Source organism: Aspergillus candidus (assembly GCF_002847045.1).
Source record: "Aspergillus candidus strain CBS 102.13 unplaced genomic scaffold BDW47scaffold_16, whole genome shotgun sequence".
Classification (NCBI taxonomy): Eukaryota; Fungi; Ascomycota; class Eurotiomycetes; order Eurotiales; family Aspergillaceae; genus Aspergillus; species Aspergillus candidus.
In genome coordinates, this window is record NW_020194021.1 from 43,697 (window position 1) to 59,455 (window position 15,759).

The following is a 15,759-nucleotide window of genomic DNA, read 5'->3' on the forward strand; positions in this document are numbered from 1 at the left end:
ATCACTTTCACCACTTTCTGACTCTTTCTTTCCCCTCAACTCTCCCCGCTTCATCCCCATCTCAACCCAGTCTCAATTGAGCGGGTCATCAATCTGTGGAGATCCCCCATGGCTCTCCGACACTCCCTGATGCTGTCCACTTCGGCGGCCGCATCTTTGCGGTCCGTGGCGTCCAAGACGTCCCGATCCACCGCTTCGATCCCCCGATTCACCACCGTGCGAGCCTCCTCCAGCTCGACCTCCGCGCTGGCATATAAGGCCCTCCACCGTCGCTCGCCCCTGCCGCTGCCCGTGTCGGATACCTCTCCGCAGTGGGACGCCCCCACGGCTGTCTCGTCCATCCTGTACGAGACCCCCGTGCCGCCGTCCAACCCGCCCAAACGCCATGTCCTGAACTGCCTGGTGCAGAACGAGCCCGGCGTGCTGTCCCGCGTGTCCGGGATTCTCGCCGCCCGCGGCTTCAACATCGACAGTCTCGTCGTCTGCAACACCGAGGTGGAGGATCTGTCCCGCATGACCATCGTCCTGCAGGGTCAGGACGGTGTCGTCGAGCAGGCCCGTCGCCAGCTCGACGATCTCGTCCCCGTCTGGGCCGTCCTCGACTACACCGAGTCTGCCCTCGTCCAGCGCGAACTGCTCCTCGCCAAGATCAGCATTCTGGGCCCCGAGTTCTTCGAAGAGCTGCTCCAGCACCATCGCGAGATCACCACCCCCGGTGAACTTCCCGAAGGCGGCGCCAAGGACAGAATCGCCGAGCTCCCCCGGACGGAATACCACCCGCGCAACCTGCCGCCCAGCCAGGCCCTCCGTCACAAGCACGAGCATCTCGACGCCATCACCCGTCTGACCCACCAGTTTGGCGGCAAGGTTCTCGACATTAGCACCAACAACTGCATCGTGGAGCTGTACGGCTACCCCATATCCCAGTCCCACCATTATCTAGATATCGGTTACTAACATCATTGATAGCTCCGCGAAACCCTCCCGTATCGACTCCTTCATGAAGCTCATCAACCCCTTCGGTGTCTTGGAATCCACCCGCACCGGTCTCATGGCCCTTCCTCGCTCTCCCCTGTCCGAGCCGACCGAGGAGCTCGAGAAGGAAGCCGCCGACGTGGTCGATGCCAGCACCCTGCCCCCTGGCTAAATCAATCCATTCAGGATTCTTATCAGAAATGAATGGCCTCCATGACAGATAATACAGCGGACAAAAAAAAAATATAAAAAATATGAAAATATACTAAATAATCTACCAAGGCTGGATGGTATTGTAAAAACCTTTGGTTTCATTTCGGCTTGACTGGGTCTAACTATTTATGTGTGGCCGTTCCTTCCTGTATCTCTATTTTACTCTATTCTTAATGTTGTCTTTGTTTGTTTACTGCGTCAACCGAGTTCGTTTACTAGCCGTGCTTCAATAAAGAGATTTACTCTTCAAGAGTTCCATTTGTGATGTTCAGCCATTTATGTCCTCAGACTCCAGAATTCGATCAAGCCAAATTCAAGTCCAATTTAATCTCCACAACAGTCTATCCTGAAAACTCCAACAACCAACTAACAAACCAAAACAAGAAAAAACAAAACCCTAACAAAGTAAACCAAACCGTGTACTCATCACCGCCAATCTAACCAACGTTCGACATAAAGATAAAAGAAACCCCCAATCATAACAACAAAGTCAAAGCCTCACATTCGAAGAAATCCCCTTACCACGATACACGACCGTCTCGCGGAATTCATGGATCCGGACCCCAACGCTAGCCACGGCGTCAAGCCGAAGTGATCCGCCTAGAGCTTTCTTCAGACCGTCGTATCCTATCCCGCCGACGTCGAGCTCCACCGGTAACCGTGGGCTCTTTGACAAGCCCGGCGGTACGAGGAACGGACTGCCGTAGTCGATCCGGCCGACTATTTCGTTCTTGGGGTAGAGAGCCTTGGCGTCTATGGAGGTGATTTCGAAGGTTGTGTTGGGGAAGGGGGAGGATAGGGTGAATTCGGCGGTGGAGGAGAGGAGGTGGAACTGCGGGTATACTATGTTAGATACGTTTATTGACGAACGAATTGGTGGGGTACAAAGCCCGAGACTCAAAAGGATTGTGCCATGGATACAGGTTCTATTTATAGAGAGAAGCTTAAAAAGGCAACATACCGTGGCATCTTGGATAAACCGCATGTTGTCGTCGTCAGAGTCATGACCAGGCGTTCGCCGCACAGGGAGTTTCGGAATGAGAGTTTCAAAGCTCAATCGAGACAGTGCTTTACCGAGATGAGGCAATCCTGGGATCGTTTGTTCGTGGCACTGAACCGTCACAGACGTGTTGGAGCCTGAAGGCGTTAGCAAGATAAGACCAAGGAAACATCGCCGTACGCACCAGAGATGTATCGTGATAGCAGTTCGCGGCCAGCGCTTACGCCTCGTGGGCCGTCTAGGTCCAACGGGCGCCATTCCAGGTCGACGGAAAGGCCAGAGTTCTGTCCAGGAACAATAGAAAGATCACGAGCCACGATATGAGCCACCCTCGTAGAATTGTAGAGCAAAATGAAATCGGCCAGGGGCACTGACGCTGCGTACGGGGTCGGATTGGTAACGTTGATCCGCGTTTGCAGAACAAGGGAAGATTCCGTGGTCGGGCCGAGCTGCAAAGCGTCTACCCGTGGTTTCAGGAGGTCGATGGAGCCGCCGGCCAACGCTATCGCACCGTCAACGGCTGGAGATTTTCCTAGCCTGTGCGGCGTCAATATAACTCACGTTTCACGGGGACCTCTCCATCCGCCGGGATACCGCGGATGGCGAACTTTCCAAGCCCGGTGGCGATCTCAGCATCAACCGTCGCGGCCACATGGAGTTGAACACTTTTTCCTTCGAAGAGCAGCGCCTGTATGACGTCTGTCAGGACGTCGCCATCCGTCACCTCCAGGGGTGCATCTTTCATGGCGAATTCCACAAAGAGGGCGGGAGAGCCGTCGACATCCGGCACAGTGGTCGAATTGGCGGGCTGCCATTCTGGGAGCTTCAACACTCCAAGTTTATCCCCGTGGTAGAAGACGTCTGCCGTAGCACGAACACGGGGGACATCAACGTGCAGATCAATCTCCTTGGGTACCCCAACCAGCACCTTTACTAATGCGGAGATCGCGGGTTGGGATTCTGGCGAGTCTGGTTCGGCGAACGGATCCGGCATGGTGAAGTGTACATCGGACATGGTGAAATTCCGGACCAGATTGTCCAGGGCGTGTCCCATGAACGACATCGGCACCGTCACGCTCTTCATGATATCAACCACCCAGTCCGGCGTACCTCGCGTCGGCTCCTCTGCTCCACGAACATAGACGGTGGTCTGGAGTCCATTCATGTAACTTCTGACCAGTAAATCCAAGGGAGAACTCTGTTCGCCTGGACAGGTCTTCACCAGCTCATCCGAGAGACCCCTGATCACACCATTCACATCCACGAGGGTCGTATGGCCAGGGTTTATGGGGAATTCCCCAGTTGTAACACTCGCCAGGGAGAGATACGGGTCATCAGGAGAGCAGTTCGGGACCAGGACCTCAAACCCCAATGGGGGAATCCTAAGCGTGAAGGGGGAGGCTATTTCGGCGGCGATGGAGACATCAACCTCCATTGCCCGTGCTACCCCAGAGAGTTCTTCAGCTCCGTCATGCACGTTGAACTTGAGGATGTCGATTTTCGGAAGGGATGGGAAATCCTTCTCTGTCGATCGAACGTGTCAATTGAAACGATCAAGGATGGAGATGATCAAGTTGACCTACCTTCCAAGACAATAGATTTGGCAAGGAGATGTTCCCCTAAACGCCATATGCCTGACTTCATATGTAGTTGGGTTTTTCCTTTGATTGACAACTGCCCGAGTCGTCCCTCTAGCCAGTCCATACCCACAGCACGGATTCCGTGGACGTCGCCTGCGACAAGTTCGGCCAAGAAGTCAACCCGGTTGACGTGCCCGTTCCGAACATTGAGTTTGATCGAGGGAAGTGACGCCGTCCCAACGAGAACATTGCCATACTCGGGAAGGTATACCTCAGCATCTGACGGGTCCGCTTCAACCTCCCGGCCGATCCAAGTGACCAGACGACCCAGCGTCCGCACTGACCGCTTCTCCACGCGGGTAGCATCAAACACCACATCTCCTTCAATCCTAGTTTGAAACCCCTCCGCGGTCGCTGTCTCCACAGAAATATTCCTCGGAGTAAACACAGCAGCCTTATCGGCATACTCTCTCACGACAGCGGGCGTCACAAAGGCGAAAACAAGGATGCCCACGACCGCCGTCAACGTCAACGAGATGCATAAAGCTGGCCACCAGATGGTCCTCCGCGGCTTCAAGTCACCGTCTGACGACTCATCTTCTTGTACTGACGGAGAGGGACTTCCGGACTCGGCAGTCCCGTACACAGTGAGATCATCATCGCGACGGACCAAGAGAGGAGTCGATTCGGAGGTCAGTCGAAAGGGACTATCAGAGTCTGCGGAGAGAAGTCTCTGTTTTCCCGGTGACTGCGATTGACGGGGGGAGGTAGGGGGCTGTTCGTTCAAGAGAGGTTGGCTTTCCTCTCCAGGCATGATGGCTACGCTCCGAGAGTGGGAACGGGAAAGCGGGTAGACAAAATGCGGAGAGGGCGAACGTTTAATGGCAGGAACAACAGGCGCGTTGAGCGGAGATTTGAGGTGACCACCCGTCTGATAATTCAATCAGCAGCCGAATCCAGTGTATAAGATGTCGGCCAAACTCTGGATGAAGCGGTGAGAGATGAAGAGTTGACCTGGAATTGAAGGGAGAGGGCGGAGAGAGAGAGAGAGAGTAAGGAACGCCTAAAAGGACTAGACCAGCGAGGTCCGACTGAGTCAGCATGTCTCCACCACGTCCGATCGACGTCACCGCCACTAGCCTGTTTGGGACGGGGGATCGACCTGACCGTACAAATTATATCATGCTCGACACGTTGGGTCTGGGTATTGGACCGAATACGCTTGCTGATTGGAGTGGACATGATTCGCTACATGTGAAGTTGCCTGAATGACAGAAGTAGCAGGAAAATCTAGCCTTGTCTATCCAACGGACCCATCTATGCTTACATCACGAATTGCGGTAAACGGTGGGAAGTAAGGATGCTCTACAGAAGCATGGTGGGTATTGCTCTATCCAGTATCTTGTCGAACACAGCTTGGAAAGTGGCAACAATAAACCGGATTCTATTCTCACTGGGCTCTAAAGCTTTACCACCGTGCACTCGACATCGAGTCTTGAGAGTTAGGGCTGTCGGTGCACGTGACACCCCGTTCGCCCTGCGTATATTAAAGATCTACTTCGTACCCCGGACTTTCATATCAAGAATCTGGTGGTTGACTATGATGGGCACCTTGATGTGCTTGCATGTGCTGGACTATTGTGGAAATATAGAACTGGATGATGTAGTATTAAAGAGTGCAAGCAGATGAGCTTTCGATGACCTGAATACTCCCGTTACTAGATATAAGCATATACTTATATTTATGCTTATATCAGAAGGATAATACCAAAGTTATTCGCTAACACTCGTGACTCCATTCTATACAAGCGGAGTTCCATCGCGAAAGGTGCATTCTGCTCAGCTTGTCCAGGACCGGTCTTGCAAAGCCCACCCCAGCACCAACCACCCCCCTCCACCCCCCATTCACTCCAATTCCAGCCCTGACAAGTCCACCTCCTAATCCGGCATCCCTTTCTTCCTTTATAATTCAAGTTGATCTACTCCAGGTGTAAACTCATGGTGACTGATAACCTAGCGGTCAGACCACTCGACCAACTCTGGGCAAGTAGTATGGCCTCACATGTGAAAACCCAGAGCCAGAGCGTGTCTAGGTTCAAGAAGTCATGAGTACGATTCCCCGCTAAGTCTGGCTAAGGATTTTCAGGAGACCTTTTCTTCTCCAGCACTGGGATCTGTAGGCAAACCCCCTTCTCTGCGGGGGGTTTCGTAGCCGCCCAGGGAGTGGTGATCTCTCGGGTAATGCCGTCGGCCTTCTTAGGAAGCCCCGCGGCGGGTGAGCTTTTTCATATGGGATTGATTCTAATATTGATGGGGTTGGTTTGATGGGTCGCAGATGAAGCTATACAGAGCACAGAGGTTGATGCCTGAGGCAGTATACCAACCAACCCCGATCAGCCCTTGGTGAGGCCAGTCCTCACTATTATAACTGTACTTTGAATCTACTGCTTATTGGGTATCAATTCCCCAGGTAGTTTGGGGATCTATCCGGTAGCTTCATCTGTCTGTCTATCGAGGGATATTTGAATACACCTCGGATGATAACAGCGTTTGATCGACAGACTGAGCATGGATCGATAACGGTACAATAAAAGAGATCCACATCTGTCCTATAGATTTAAGATTATCAGCCCATTGAGTAATATCACACCATCAAGGCAAAGATCTCTGCTATCAACAGTCCGTTGCATGACGATGTTGGAGAGGTTGGTTCACTTTCACATGTCACGGGTGGAGAAGCCGATTATTTAAGGTGATCGATCCCTCTTTCGTTCCGCCTCCGCTTCCACCCTTTCTCCGCATGCGTTCTGCCCCTCCCGTTGAAGCTTCAAGCTCTCCAGCTCTTAAGTGAGGTCGTCATTTCCCCACCGGTCGACTTGATAGGATACGATACTCATGGAGGTAAATCCCCATCGTTACTGCAATGGTGCCATTGTCTACGTACTGACGACATATCCAGCCCCCATCTCAAAACAGTTTCCGCTCTCGCCGCTCCTATCCCTCTCTCAAACATGTCTCTATCACCCCCCTAACGCCTCGATTCCCCATCGACGGTGACGATGATGACCATACCGCGAAAGACGTTGAGTCAGCGGGGGACTACTTCTCCCCACGCGACGAAACGCCCGGGACTCCAACCACCTCGTACCTCGCCAGCTACTCCGTCCCCAGCACCCCAGGGGTCCTCTCGTCGCGCAGTCCCTCCCGACCCCGACACCACACGCGGAGCAAAAGCGCCAGCCGTAGACTCGCCGGCGACAACAACCTCGAAGCCCAGGATGCCAACCAGCCTCTGCACCCTGACCACCACCGCCACCACCACCGCCGCCATTCCAGCAAAATGAGATCCTCCCAGCACCACCACCACCAATCCGACACCGACGGCCGTCGCGATGCAGAGTGGATGCTCCGGGCAGGGATCGCACTCGCATCCTCCACGCGCGAAGAAAAGGGTCAAAGCTGGCTCGCCAAACGGGAAAGCTCCACGAGCCTCCTCGCCGACGGCAACAACCTCGACATCGACGCCCCGACCTCCAAACCGCGATCGGGCCGGACCACCCCAGCAGCATTCTCCCGACGCGGGTCCCGGTCGCGACCCATCAGCAGACGCAACAGCCGGCCCGATCTCTCCATGACGACAGCCACCACCCCAGGGTTAGAAATGACAGCGGCGTCATCGCCATCGGGCCCCACCTCCGCCGCACGCGATCACCAGCGACCGCTCAGCGGCGGCGGCCACACGCCCCGACATTCTGACCCAGAGACACGCCACTTCGTACCTGATTTCGTGGACGAGCGGATCCGCGCCGAGATGGAGACCCTGCAGCGGGATCGTTGGGACGAGTACTCCAGCTCTAACGGGTCGCCATCGTCATCAGTAATCGACTCCGACGACTCCGACCCCGACGATTCCTCCATCGACGAGGAGGAGATGCAGCGGCTCACGCGAGAGCGGGGGTTCGGCCTCGGCAACTGGTTCGACCGCATGGTGGAGTGGACCGTCTTTGGCGTGGACGAATGGCCGGACGAGACGCTGTCTAAATCAGCTGCTGATGGGCAGAAGAGTCCTGTAGACGTACACAACGACAACGCTGCTGCTGCTGATGACGAAGACGACAGCGATGACGATGACGGCGCCTCGTTATCCAACGCAAGCGAATCAGAAATGCCCGTCTCTACGGAGAAAGCAGACGCCTCAGCTGGGGGCTGGCAGGATGCAGGGTGGCTATTGCGGGCGATGAGGCGGTCATTCTTTTGATACTCTTTCTGTTTTTCCTCATATCCCTTGCATTTACACCGTAGTTATAAGGTGTTTGTTTATTTCATTCATCATTGTTCTTTATCAGTTGACTAGTCCATCTCATTTCATTCATATCATATCCATGCATAATAACCCATCCCACCATCCTTGGTATATCTATCTAGCTCACCATCTATCTACCTACCTACCTACACACATGTCTATCTAAACCCGAACTACAGCAAATATGACCCGTACCTTACAATCTTTTCTTTTTCCTCCCCTTCTATACAAGCTGTGTCGCTGCTCGTAGATAGTTACACACTATAGATAAGTCACATCTATATCAGGATCCGGAGTGAGTGATAAGAGACGTCACTTGTTCTCCATCTTCGTGTACTTCGTACTAATTCCATTGTTGTCGCCACTTCAGAAGGGGCAAAGCAAGGTAGGTAGATAAATAGCTATTCAGTTACCTTACTTATTGTCTAGGTGTAACAGCAAGTTTAAGTTGCTAATACCTACCTACCTACCTACCTACCTCCCTATACAGGAGCACTTACTAGACGCAGACTAGACAAGCACAATGCAAATCCATTTCATAAAACAAAGAGACAAAAAACAAACAAAAAGTCTATATATACCATATAAAACCCCCCCAAAAAGGTAAGCTAACACTCCCAGGTACCTAGGTGAGCAAGCACTGAGGAAGGTAATCAGCGCACTGTCCCCTCCTACATCCAAGCCTCCCACGTAACACTCACCCAACCCAACCGAACTCATCATTTCCCTCCATACACACACAGATACATACATACATACATAAATAGATACACGCTCCCCCCTTCGCACAGCCCGCGGGAAAAGAAAAAATCCTACCAGTCATGAATCGACAGCTGGCTGGTCTTGCTCCGTTCCCGTCATACGGCTGAAACTGACTAAATAATTAAATTCCGCATTTGCAGCTGACAGATACGGCTCTGTTGAGCGGACGCACGTAGCCGATGGTGTAATGTGGTGTGGGTTGCTGCGTTGGCAATGTTTCATGTTTCATGTTCATGTTCTTGTTGTGAAATTTATCCGTGGGAAAATAAAGGCGATGGATAAATAAGACGGGAGTATAGAATGACGGAGGATCGTCCAGTTCGGAAATATTTACCGAATACGGATGGATGGATGGATGGCATCATAGCGGTAATGATAGATAGATAGATGGATCCTCCCAAGTTATAAAACGGACAAAATCCCTTCCCCCCGCCTGCCTTCAAAAATGTAGGAAATTAAATAAGGGGGTATACAAGAAACTTCGGGTTGAAGACGGAGACAAAAAAAAAAGGTAGTCAGATAGGCGGTAAGAGACGATGCTCGGTGGCAAATCCACGGAAACAGATGAAAGAACGGAATGTAGGATAGGACGATAGGAAAACCAGAACGAATGGATGGGTACCACGCTAACCGGGAACAATGCAGTGGTATCGACAATATAAATGGTAGTCGAATACAAAAGATAGCACAGAAGACAAAGAAACGAAAAAGCCGAATCGACAATACATCTGCCAATAAATCTAACATGGAAAGAAAAAGAAAAGAAAAAAGACAAAGACAGGGGGAAAGCCTTCGTTCCGATTGACGGAAGAATACGAGATCGGGAAGAAAAACAAGAGAATTCAAAATCAAGAGAAGGAAAGATCTTTTTGCAGACTGTTAACGCCGAGCTATTTCTCAACTCTCTAGTTCATGCAGTTGGTATCGTGATCGTATCATACGTGGACGTGCACGGTCGAGGATGTGGTCGGTCGCCCTTGCAATATCAAGGGAAATAGAGATTGCGGATGTGCCACATGAGGATGATCTGGGGTCATTTCAATATAAGACGGCTTCACCAGGGGCCGACTTTGACCGGCGTCCCCAAGCCATACGTCCCGGAAAGCAACTGCTCGCGGATGGAACTGAGGTCGTTCATCCCGGGGCTGCCGTAGGACTGGGACTCCGACCCATGCATCCACACCAGGCTGGAACCAAGCTCGTTCACGGCTGCCTGCAGTTTCCCGCCGGAGTTTTGGTTATGCTTCGCCAGTTTCTGATCCCACCCGCCATACTGTAACTGAATGCCACCGCCCCGCTTGGCTGCCTCCCGGATCACCAGGATCCAGGCTTTGCAGATTTCGTCGTACGCAGCGTCCCGCTCGATGTTGTTCTGGGGCGAGCTCCACCGGGGCAAGGCGTAGATGATGTCCGTAGCTCCCTCCAGATAGTTCAACGACACCGACGGCTGAGTTTCGTGGGGCGGCAAAAAGTGGGGGGTGAAGTCACTCAAGGCGTCCAAGAGTTCCCCAAGAGGCTGTCGGACTCGGTTGTAGGCATAATCGGATTGGGAGTTGCTGCCCAGCGGGAAGGAGGATTGGAGCTGGGACTGGTAGTTTCGCAGGACCTGCAGAGCCGAACTGACGTTGGGACGGGGAGCGGTGTGGACGACCTCATCCGCCAGTGCCGGGTGACGTTCACACATGGAGCGAAGGACACCTCGGAGGGCATCCGTGTCCAGGGTCTCGAGAAGGCGGGGGAGCGACAGTGGACGACCCGAGACGTTCGGTCGGGCTCGCTTTACGTTGCGAGCGACGGGGAGGGAACGAGGTGTAAAGGCCGGGGAGTTGGTGGGAGAGGCCGACATGCGTCCATCGTGGTCGTTGCCATCATCGTCGGCTTTCCGTTTTCGAGAGGTCGGGGTATGACTAGGGGTCGACACTAGGTATGGAGCGTTAGCTTGAGCAGCACGAGGGAACGCAGATCAGCAAGGATGACTTACTTGAGCGAGAAGGGGAGAAACGAGAGTGCTCATAGAAGTGAGGAGGCATGGGAGGTGTGGCCACCAGGCTGTTCATGATGATGCTCACTACCACCACCACCGCCAACAGCAGCTGGTTGGCAAAAAAGAGATGTTTGACCGGGAGATAAGAGGTCGATGTCGTGATCAAGTCGAGTCGAGTCGAGTTAGGCACGAGGCGAGTCGACAAAGGCGAGAACAAGGGAGGGTGGGGGGGAGGGGGGAGAGTTTAATAAAGGAGAAGGAGAGAGATAGAAAGGGGAAAAAAGTATGGACAGCGGTAGTTGGAAAGTGGAGGATGAAGAAAGGATAAGAAATAAGAAAGAGAGAGGAAGAGAGAGGAAGAAAGAGAGAGAGAGACTAAGAGACTTAAAGTCCGGTCAGGATTGATTAGGTACGAAAGGAGGAGAGAGAGAGAGTTGGTTTGAGTGGTGGGGAAGAAAGAAAGATTTCATAAGGTATTGAATTAGTTAATTGGGTAGTTGAGTAGGTACTTACTGAGGTAGGTTACTGGAAAAGCGGTGGATGACATGGTCATTTGATTACCGATACCGTATAGTATGGTATGTAACCGGTACCCTCCAATGAATCAAACAACGGTTGCGGGAGGCAACCTGGGCGCATCCCCCAGAGAGATGCTTCCAGCACCCTCCGTCCAAATCCGCTATTCCTGGTGCAGTAAGACCAATACGGTATCGGTATCATACATACGCCATCCAGACACCTCAAGTCATCCATCAAGTATAAGTATGATCAGTCGATTGGGATCCATCCCAGCAACCAAACGCCGATGTCGAGTTCTCTTCCATCATCATGTCCGACTCAAATTCTAGATAATAATTACATGGGGAAAAGTTAAAAAAGAAACAAAAGAAATGAAAAAGGAAGCCCGTGGTCGCCCGACGCCAGGGAAAATGCGCCCACCCAAGACAACGGCTTCATCCGGCGAATCAGAGTGCAAGTACTTCACAACAGTCGAAGTAGGTCTAAAGTAAGGCAGGACAGCCCGAGAACATGGAACATCGGTAATCATACGAAGAGATAGATACCCCCAGCTTACAGGTACAGTGACTGGGCGGCGACGATATCTCGTCGTACCTTGGTCAACGCGGTCTCGAACTTACCCTCCAGCTCCTCACTGCCCATCACCTTGGATGCCTGCGCCATCTGTCGCATACACTCCTCCAGTCTCCGGAACACACGAATCAGACTCCCTTCATATACGTCCGTCATGCGGCTGGAAGAACCAACAAGTTAGCGATCAATCCACACACATTTAAGATGCGAAGGGTCTCCACATACCAGATATCGGCAAACGATTTCCCATTCGCCCACTCGTAAATCACCTCCATAAGCTCCCAGTGGAAACTCTGCACGTACTCGTCCTCGTTGACGGCCAGCTTGGATTCCTGGGCAACCTTGGCCACAATGCGGGCCTGGGCCTGGATCTCCTTGAGGGGCTTGGCCAACTCGTCCCGGGTCAGAGCGGGCGTCTCCTTGGTCTTCTCCTCGAAGACAAACACGCTCAGGACGGAGGCGATCTGCTCGGGGGTCAGGGGGTTGAAGAAACCGTTGAAGAGCAGCTCGCTGAGCATCAGTTCGTCGCCCGTGCTGATCTCGCAGGCCACGCGCGCCTTCAACTGCACCACTTCGGCTTCGTTGATGAAGCCGAATCGACGCAGCACCCGCTTGCGGCATTTGAGCTCGTCCAGTTGCATGATCGACATCGCTTCGGAGATCTTCTTCTTGGTGTCCTTGATTCGGGTCCCCAACTCCACTTTCCCCGCGTATTGGTCGTAGAGCTCCGGTAACCGGGGCGAATTATGCAGGGGGTTCGCGAGGAGCCGGGACTCGAGAACCTCGATTTTCTGCCATGCATGTTAGCGAATGGAAAAACTTTCTTTCTACCCTCTCTGGAGATACGGTCGGCAGGTAACATACCCGGAGCAGCTTCTTAAAACTGTCGTCTTTGATTCCCATGTCCTCGATCGGGTCCAACACAGCGAGCCCGTCGGGGAATCGCCGCTTCGCCTCGGCCAGGGCCTTCTTCACCCCGTTGCGCGCGTCCTTGTTGTTCAAGTCCTTGGGAAGGTGGAGTCGAATCTGGGCGATGGACTGCACACAAGCGAGCGTCATGGGGACGACTTCGATCCGGGTCTCCTGTCCCTCCTGGGGAGGAAGCACTCCCTTGGGGAGGTCCTCAAAGGTTTGGGTCGGGGCCGCAGATCCGTCCGAGATAACTAGTAAGACGTCCAGGATGTAACTCTGGTGTTCTTCCAGCTCCTCCTTGTTCGGGCCCTTGGGCGCCTTGCGCTTCTTGTAATTCACGAGCACACCCCACCCGAAATCCTGTTTCATGTGTCGCACGTGCACCAATCGTCCCGGTACCATGAACGGGAGACTGTTGCTGGGATGGCTGGTGACCGCTTGCATGTCGTCGGTGAACTGCGCAAGCTGTTTCCGTAGATCGTAATATTCACGGATGGTGCCCTCGTCGGAGATTTCCGTGTTGGCTCTCGTGTCCTCCAATTGCTTCAGCTCTGATTCTCAAGTTAGTGAAATTGCGAGAGAGGATTATCGCCCGTCACACTGAGAATGACATACCTTTTTCCAGAGCAGCAACACCGGCGGTGTTTTGGAACTGGTAGAAACACCGTTCCAGCATGAACTCGGGCGAAATGCCTTCGACACGCATGAGATTCAAAATCATGTTGTACCCCAAGTGGAAAGCCGAGTTCAGCCGATCCTGTTCACCCCGGACGATTTCCTTCGCCACAGCCGGGTCCATCTCCTCGCCGACCATCATGATGACGATACCTCGGTCATCCAGACCTCTTCGCCCCGCACGACCCGACATCTGCACAAACTCCGAGGGGGTCACCCAGCGCTGACTGAACCCGTCGAACTTGCGCACACTGGTAAAGACGACCGTCTTGGCAGGCATGTTAAGACCAATGGAGAATGTCTCCGTGGCAAAGAGAACCTTGATGAGTCCTTCCTGGAAGAGGATCTCGATGGTTTCCTTAAGAATGGGGAGGAGACCAGAGTGGTGAACACCGATGCCCCTTCGGAGGAGGGGAAGGAGGTTCTGGATCTGAGGCAAGTTCCGATCTTCCTCCGACAGCATTTCAATGGCACTGTCGAACACCTTGGACACCATCTCCTTTTCGGAATCGTCGTTGAAAGCCAGGCTTTTCATGTCTAGGGCGCACTTCTCGCACTCGCGCTTGCTGAAGCTGAAGACGATGACGGGGTTGTAGTTCTTGATCATGATCATCTTGACGATCTTGTAAACATCAGTCGGGCCCCGGTTGCCACCCTTGTTGATCTTCTTGTCCTTGCCCTTTCCTTTCCGCTTCGCCATCGCATCGGCCGGGTCATCACCCTGCTTGTCGGCAATGGTGCTCATCGCTTTCTGGAAATTCTCCTCGCGGAATTGTCCTTTTTCGTCCACGATGAGATGCATGCCCTCGGCGCCGGCGGGGAAGAAATAATGCTGCAGGGGTGTCGGTCGGAAATCCGTGTATACGACGTGGCAGGGTTGGTTGTGCATTTTGGTGACCCATTCCGCGAACTGCATGGCGTTGGGGATAGTGGCAGACAGAAACACGTATCGGACCTTATCGGGCAGGAGGATGATGGTTTCCTCCCAGACGACACCACGCGCTATTCTTGTTAGCAATGTAGATCCATTTACGAGCTGCGTCTGTCACTCACTCGCATCCCGCATGTAATGGATTTCGTCAAACACAACCCAGGCAACTTCGCGCATGATCTCCGAGCCGCGGTACAGCATGGACCGGAGAATCTAACAATTAGAGGATGGTTAGTAGTGTCCTGTGAAAGAAAAGAAAAAAGAACGGTATCAACGAACCTCCGTAGTCATGACCAAACACGTAGCCGTAGGATTGATCGTAACGTCACCCGTCATCAAACCAACGTCCCCAAACTCCGCCGCAAACTCCCGGTATTTCTGGTTACTCAATGCCTTGATCGGACTCGTATAGATGACTCTTTGGTTATTCTTCAAACTCTGAGCGATAGCGTATTCGGCGACCACCGTCTTTCCGGCACTCGTATGGGCGGACACGAGCACGCTCTCCTCGCGCTGGATCGATGCGACAGAGACTTGTTGGAACGGATCCAGTGTGAACGGCCACACCCTCGCCGGGTTCTCCGGCGCCTTGTGTTCAGAGATGGGCACATAGGGATAATTGGGCGGAATCGCAACCTGATGTCGAACCTGGTGCTGCAGCACGACGGACGAGGGCTCCTTGGACGCCTGCAAGCCCGCCGAGCCCGCAATCTCACGCTCCTGTGCCGTCTCAAACAGATCCGCTACCACCGGCTCGGGCTCTTTGTCGAGTCGCGGTCGTTTCGCGTCGGGCGTGTCGGGAGCCGGGGCGTCGGGGAGTTCTTCGTCGGCGGGTTCGGGGGCGGGGGCGGGGGCATCCTCCATCGGGGTACTCTCTGTAGTCTCCGCCGACTTGTTGTCCTCCGCCTTCACATCCCCATTGACTTGGCGCTTCTTGCTCTTGTCCTTCTTCTGTCGCTTGGGTGCCGCGATGGACGGCTTGCCCGCCTGGGGCTGGTCCTCGAAGACGTCGAACAGCTCATCCATTTCTCTCAAAGGTCATCCGCGACGGGCGGAAAATAAGATCGTGACCTAGAATGAGATGGGGAATGGGGAGGGGAGGAAGAGAGAGAGGCAGGCGACTTCTTTTCGACCTCTTGTTCAACAACTAGAAATTTCAATATAATTTTTGATTGGGTGATCGCGACAGTTGAGCGGGTCGACCGAGCTCTCCGGAGAAACTTTCCGTTTCAGTCGCGTATCATCACGTGGGATTCTCCGACCGGACGGAGTCGGATTCGATACTAACTTGAGTGGTGAATCGTTCCACTTCTCTCCTGCTCTTCCCCAATC

At 53.3% G+C, this 15,759-nt stretch overlaps 5 protein-coding genes across 5 annotated transcripts; 2 read left to right on the top strand and 3 right to left on the bottom strand.

Moving 5' to 3' along the window:
* Window positions 1–108: 108 nt before the first annotated feature.
* BDW47DRAFT_124855 (acetolactate synthase regulatory subunit) lies at window positions 109–1,147 on the top strand (the record flags this gene model as incomplete). The annotated part of the gene is made up of 2 exons (XM_024816317.1): window positions 109–905; window positions 970–1,147. 2 exons carry the CDS (start codon window positions 109–111, stop codon window positions 1,145–1,147), a joined length of 975 nt encoding a protein of 324 aa, XP_024672933.1.
* A 531-nt stretch (window positions 1,148–1,678) lies between these two features.
* On the bottom strand, window positions 1,679–4,582 carry BDW47DRAFT_116849 (uncharacterized protein; the record flags this gene model as incomplete). The annotated part of the gene is made up of 5 exons (XM_024814992.1): window positions 1,679–2,020; window positions 2,150–2,325; window positions 2,373–2,720; window positions 2,750–3,712; window positions 3,772–4,582. 5 exons carry the CDS (start codon window positions 4,580–4,582, stop codon window positions 1,679–1,681), a joined length of 2,640 nt encoding a protein of 879 aa, XP_024672934.1.
* A 2,001-nt stretch (window positions 4,583–6,583) lies between these two features.
* BDW47DRAFT_103941 (DUF3984 domain-containing protein) lies at window positions 6,584–8,204 on the top strand. Its single transcript, XM_024812200.1, has 2 exons — window positions 6,584–6,669; window positions 6,728–8,204. Exons 1-2 carry the CDS (start codon window positions 6,664–6,666, stop codon window positions 8,024–8,026), a joined length of 1,305 nt encoding a protein of 434 aa, XP_024672935.1. The 5' UTR covers window positions 6,584–6,663; the 3' UTR covers window positions 8,027–8,204.
* A 1,529-nt stretch (window positions 8,205–9,733) lies between these two features.
* Window positions 9,734–10,996, bottom strand: BDW47DRAFT_17952 (cut8/STS1 family protein). The gene is made up of 2 exons (XM_024818387.1): window positions 10,815–10,996; window positions 9,734–10,753 (listed from the first exon to the last, which is right to left on the bottom strand). Exons 1-2 carry the CDS (start codon window positions 10,888–10,890, stop codon window positions 9,888–9,890), a joined length of 942 nt encoding a protein of 313 aa, XP_024672936.1. The 5' UTR covers window positions 10,891–10,996; the 3' UTR covers window positions 9,734–9,887.
* A 395-nt stretch (window positions 10,997–11,391) lies between these two features.
* Window positions 11,392–15,539, bottom strand: BDW47DRAFT_103945 (ATP-dependent RNA helicase MTR4). The gene is made up of 6 exons (XM_024812201.1): window positions 14,707–15,539; window positions 14,550–14,640; window positions 13,437–14,498; window positions 12,774–13,372; window positions 12,135–12,700; window positions 11,392–12,069 (listed from the first exon to the last, which is right to left on the bottom strand). The coding sequence occupies exons 1-6, from the start codon at window positions 15,451–15,453 to the stop codon at window positions 11,889–11,891; spliced, it is 3,246 nt and encodes a 1,081-aa protein (XP_024672937.1). The 5' UTR covers window positions 15,454–15,539; the 3' UTR covers window positions 11,392–11,888.
* Between the last annotated feature and the right edge of the window lie 220 nt (window positions 15,540–15,759).

Coding starts and splice junctions, on each gene's coding strand:
- BDW47DRAFT_17952 (XM_024818387.1), bottom strand. CDS start 10,890: ATGAACAGCCTGGTGGCCACACCTCCCATGCCTCCTCACTTCTATGAG. Junction 10,754..10,814: donor TTTCTCCCCTTCTCGCTCAA/GTAAGTCATCCT, acceptor CTCCATACCTAG/TGTCGACCCCTAGTCATACC.
- BDW47DRAFT_103945 (XM_024812201.1), bottom strand. CDS start 15,453: ATGGATGAGCTGTTCGACGTCTTCGAGGACCAGCCCCAGGCGGGCAAG. Junction 14,499..14,549: donor CCATTACATGCGGGATGCGA/GTGAGTGACAGA, acceptor TAACAAGAATAG/CGCGTGGTGTCGTCTGGGAG. Junction 12,070..12,134: donor AAATCGTTTGCCGATATCTG/GTATGTGGAGAC, acceptor TGGTTCTTCCAG/CCGCATGACGGACGTATATG.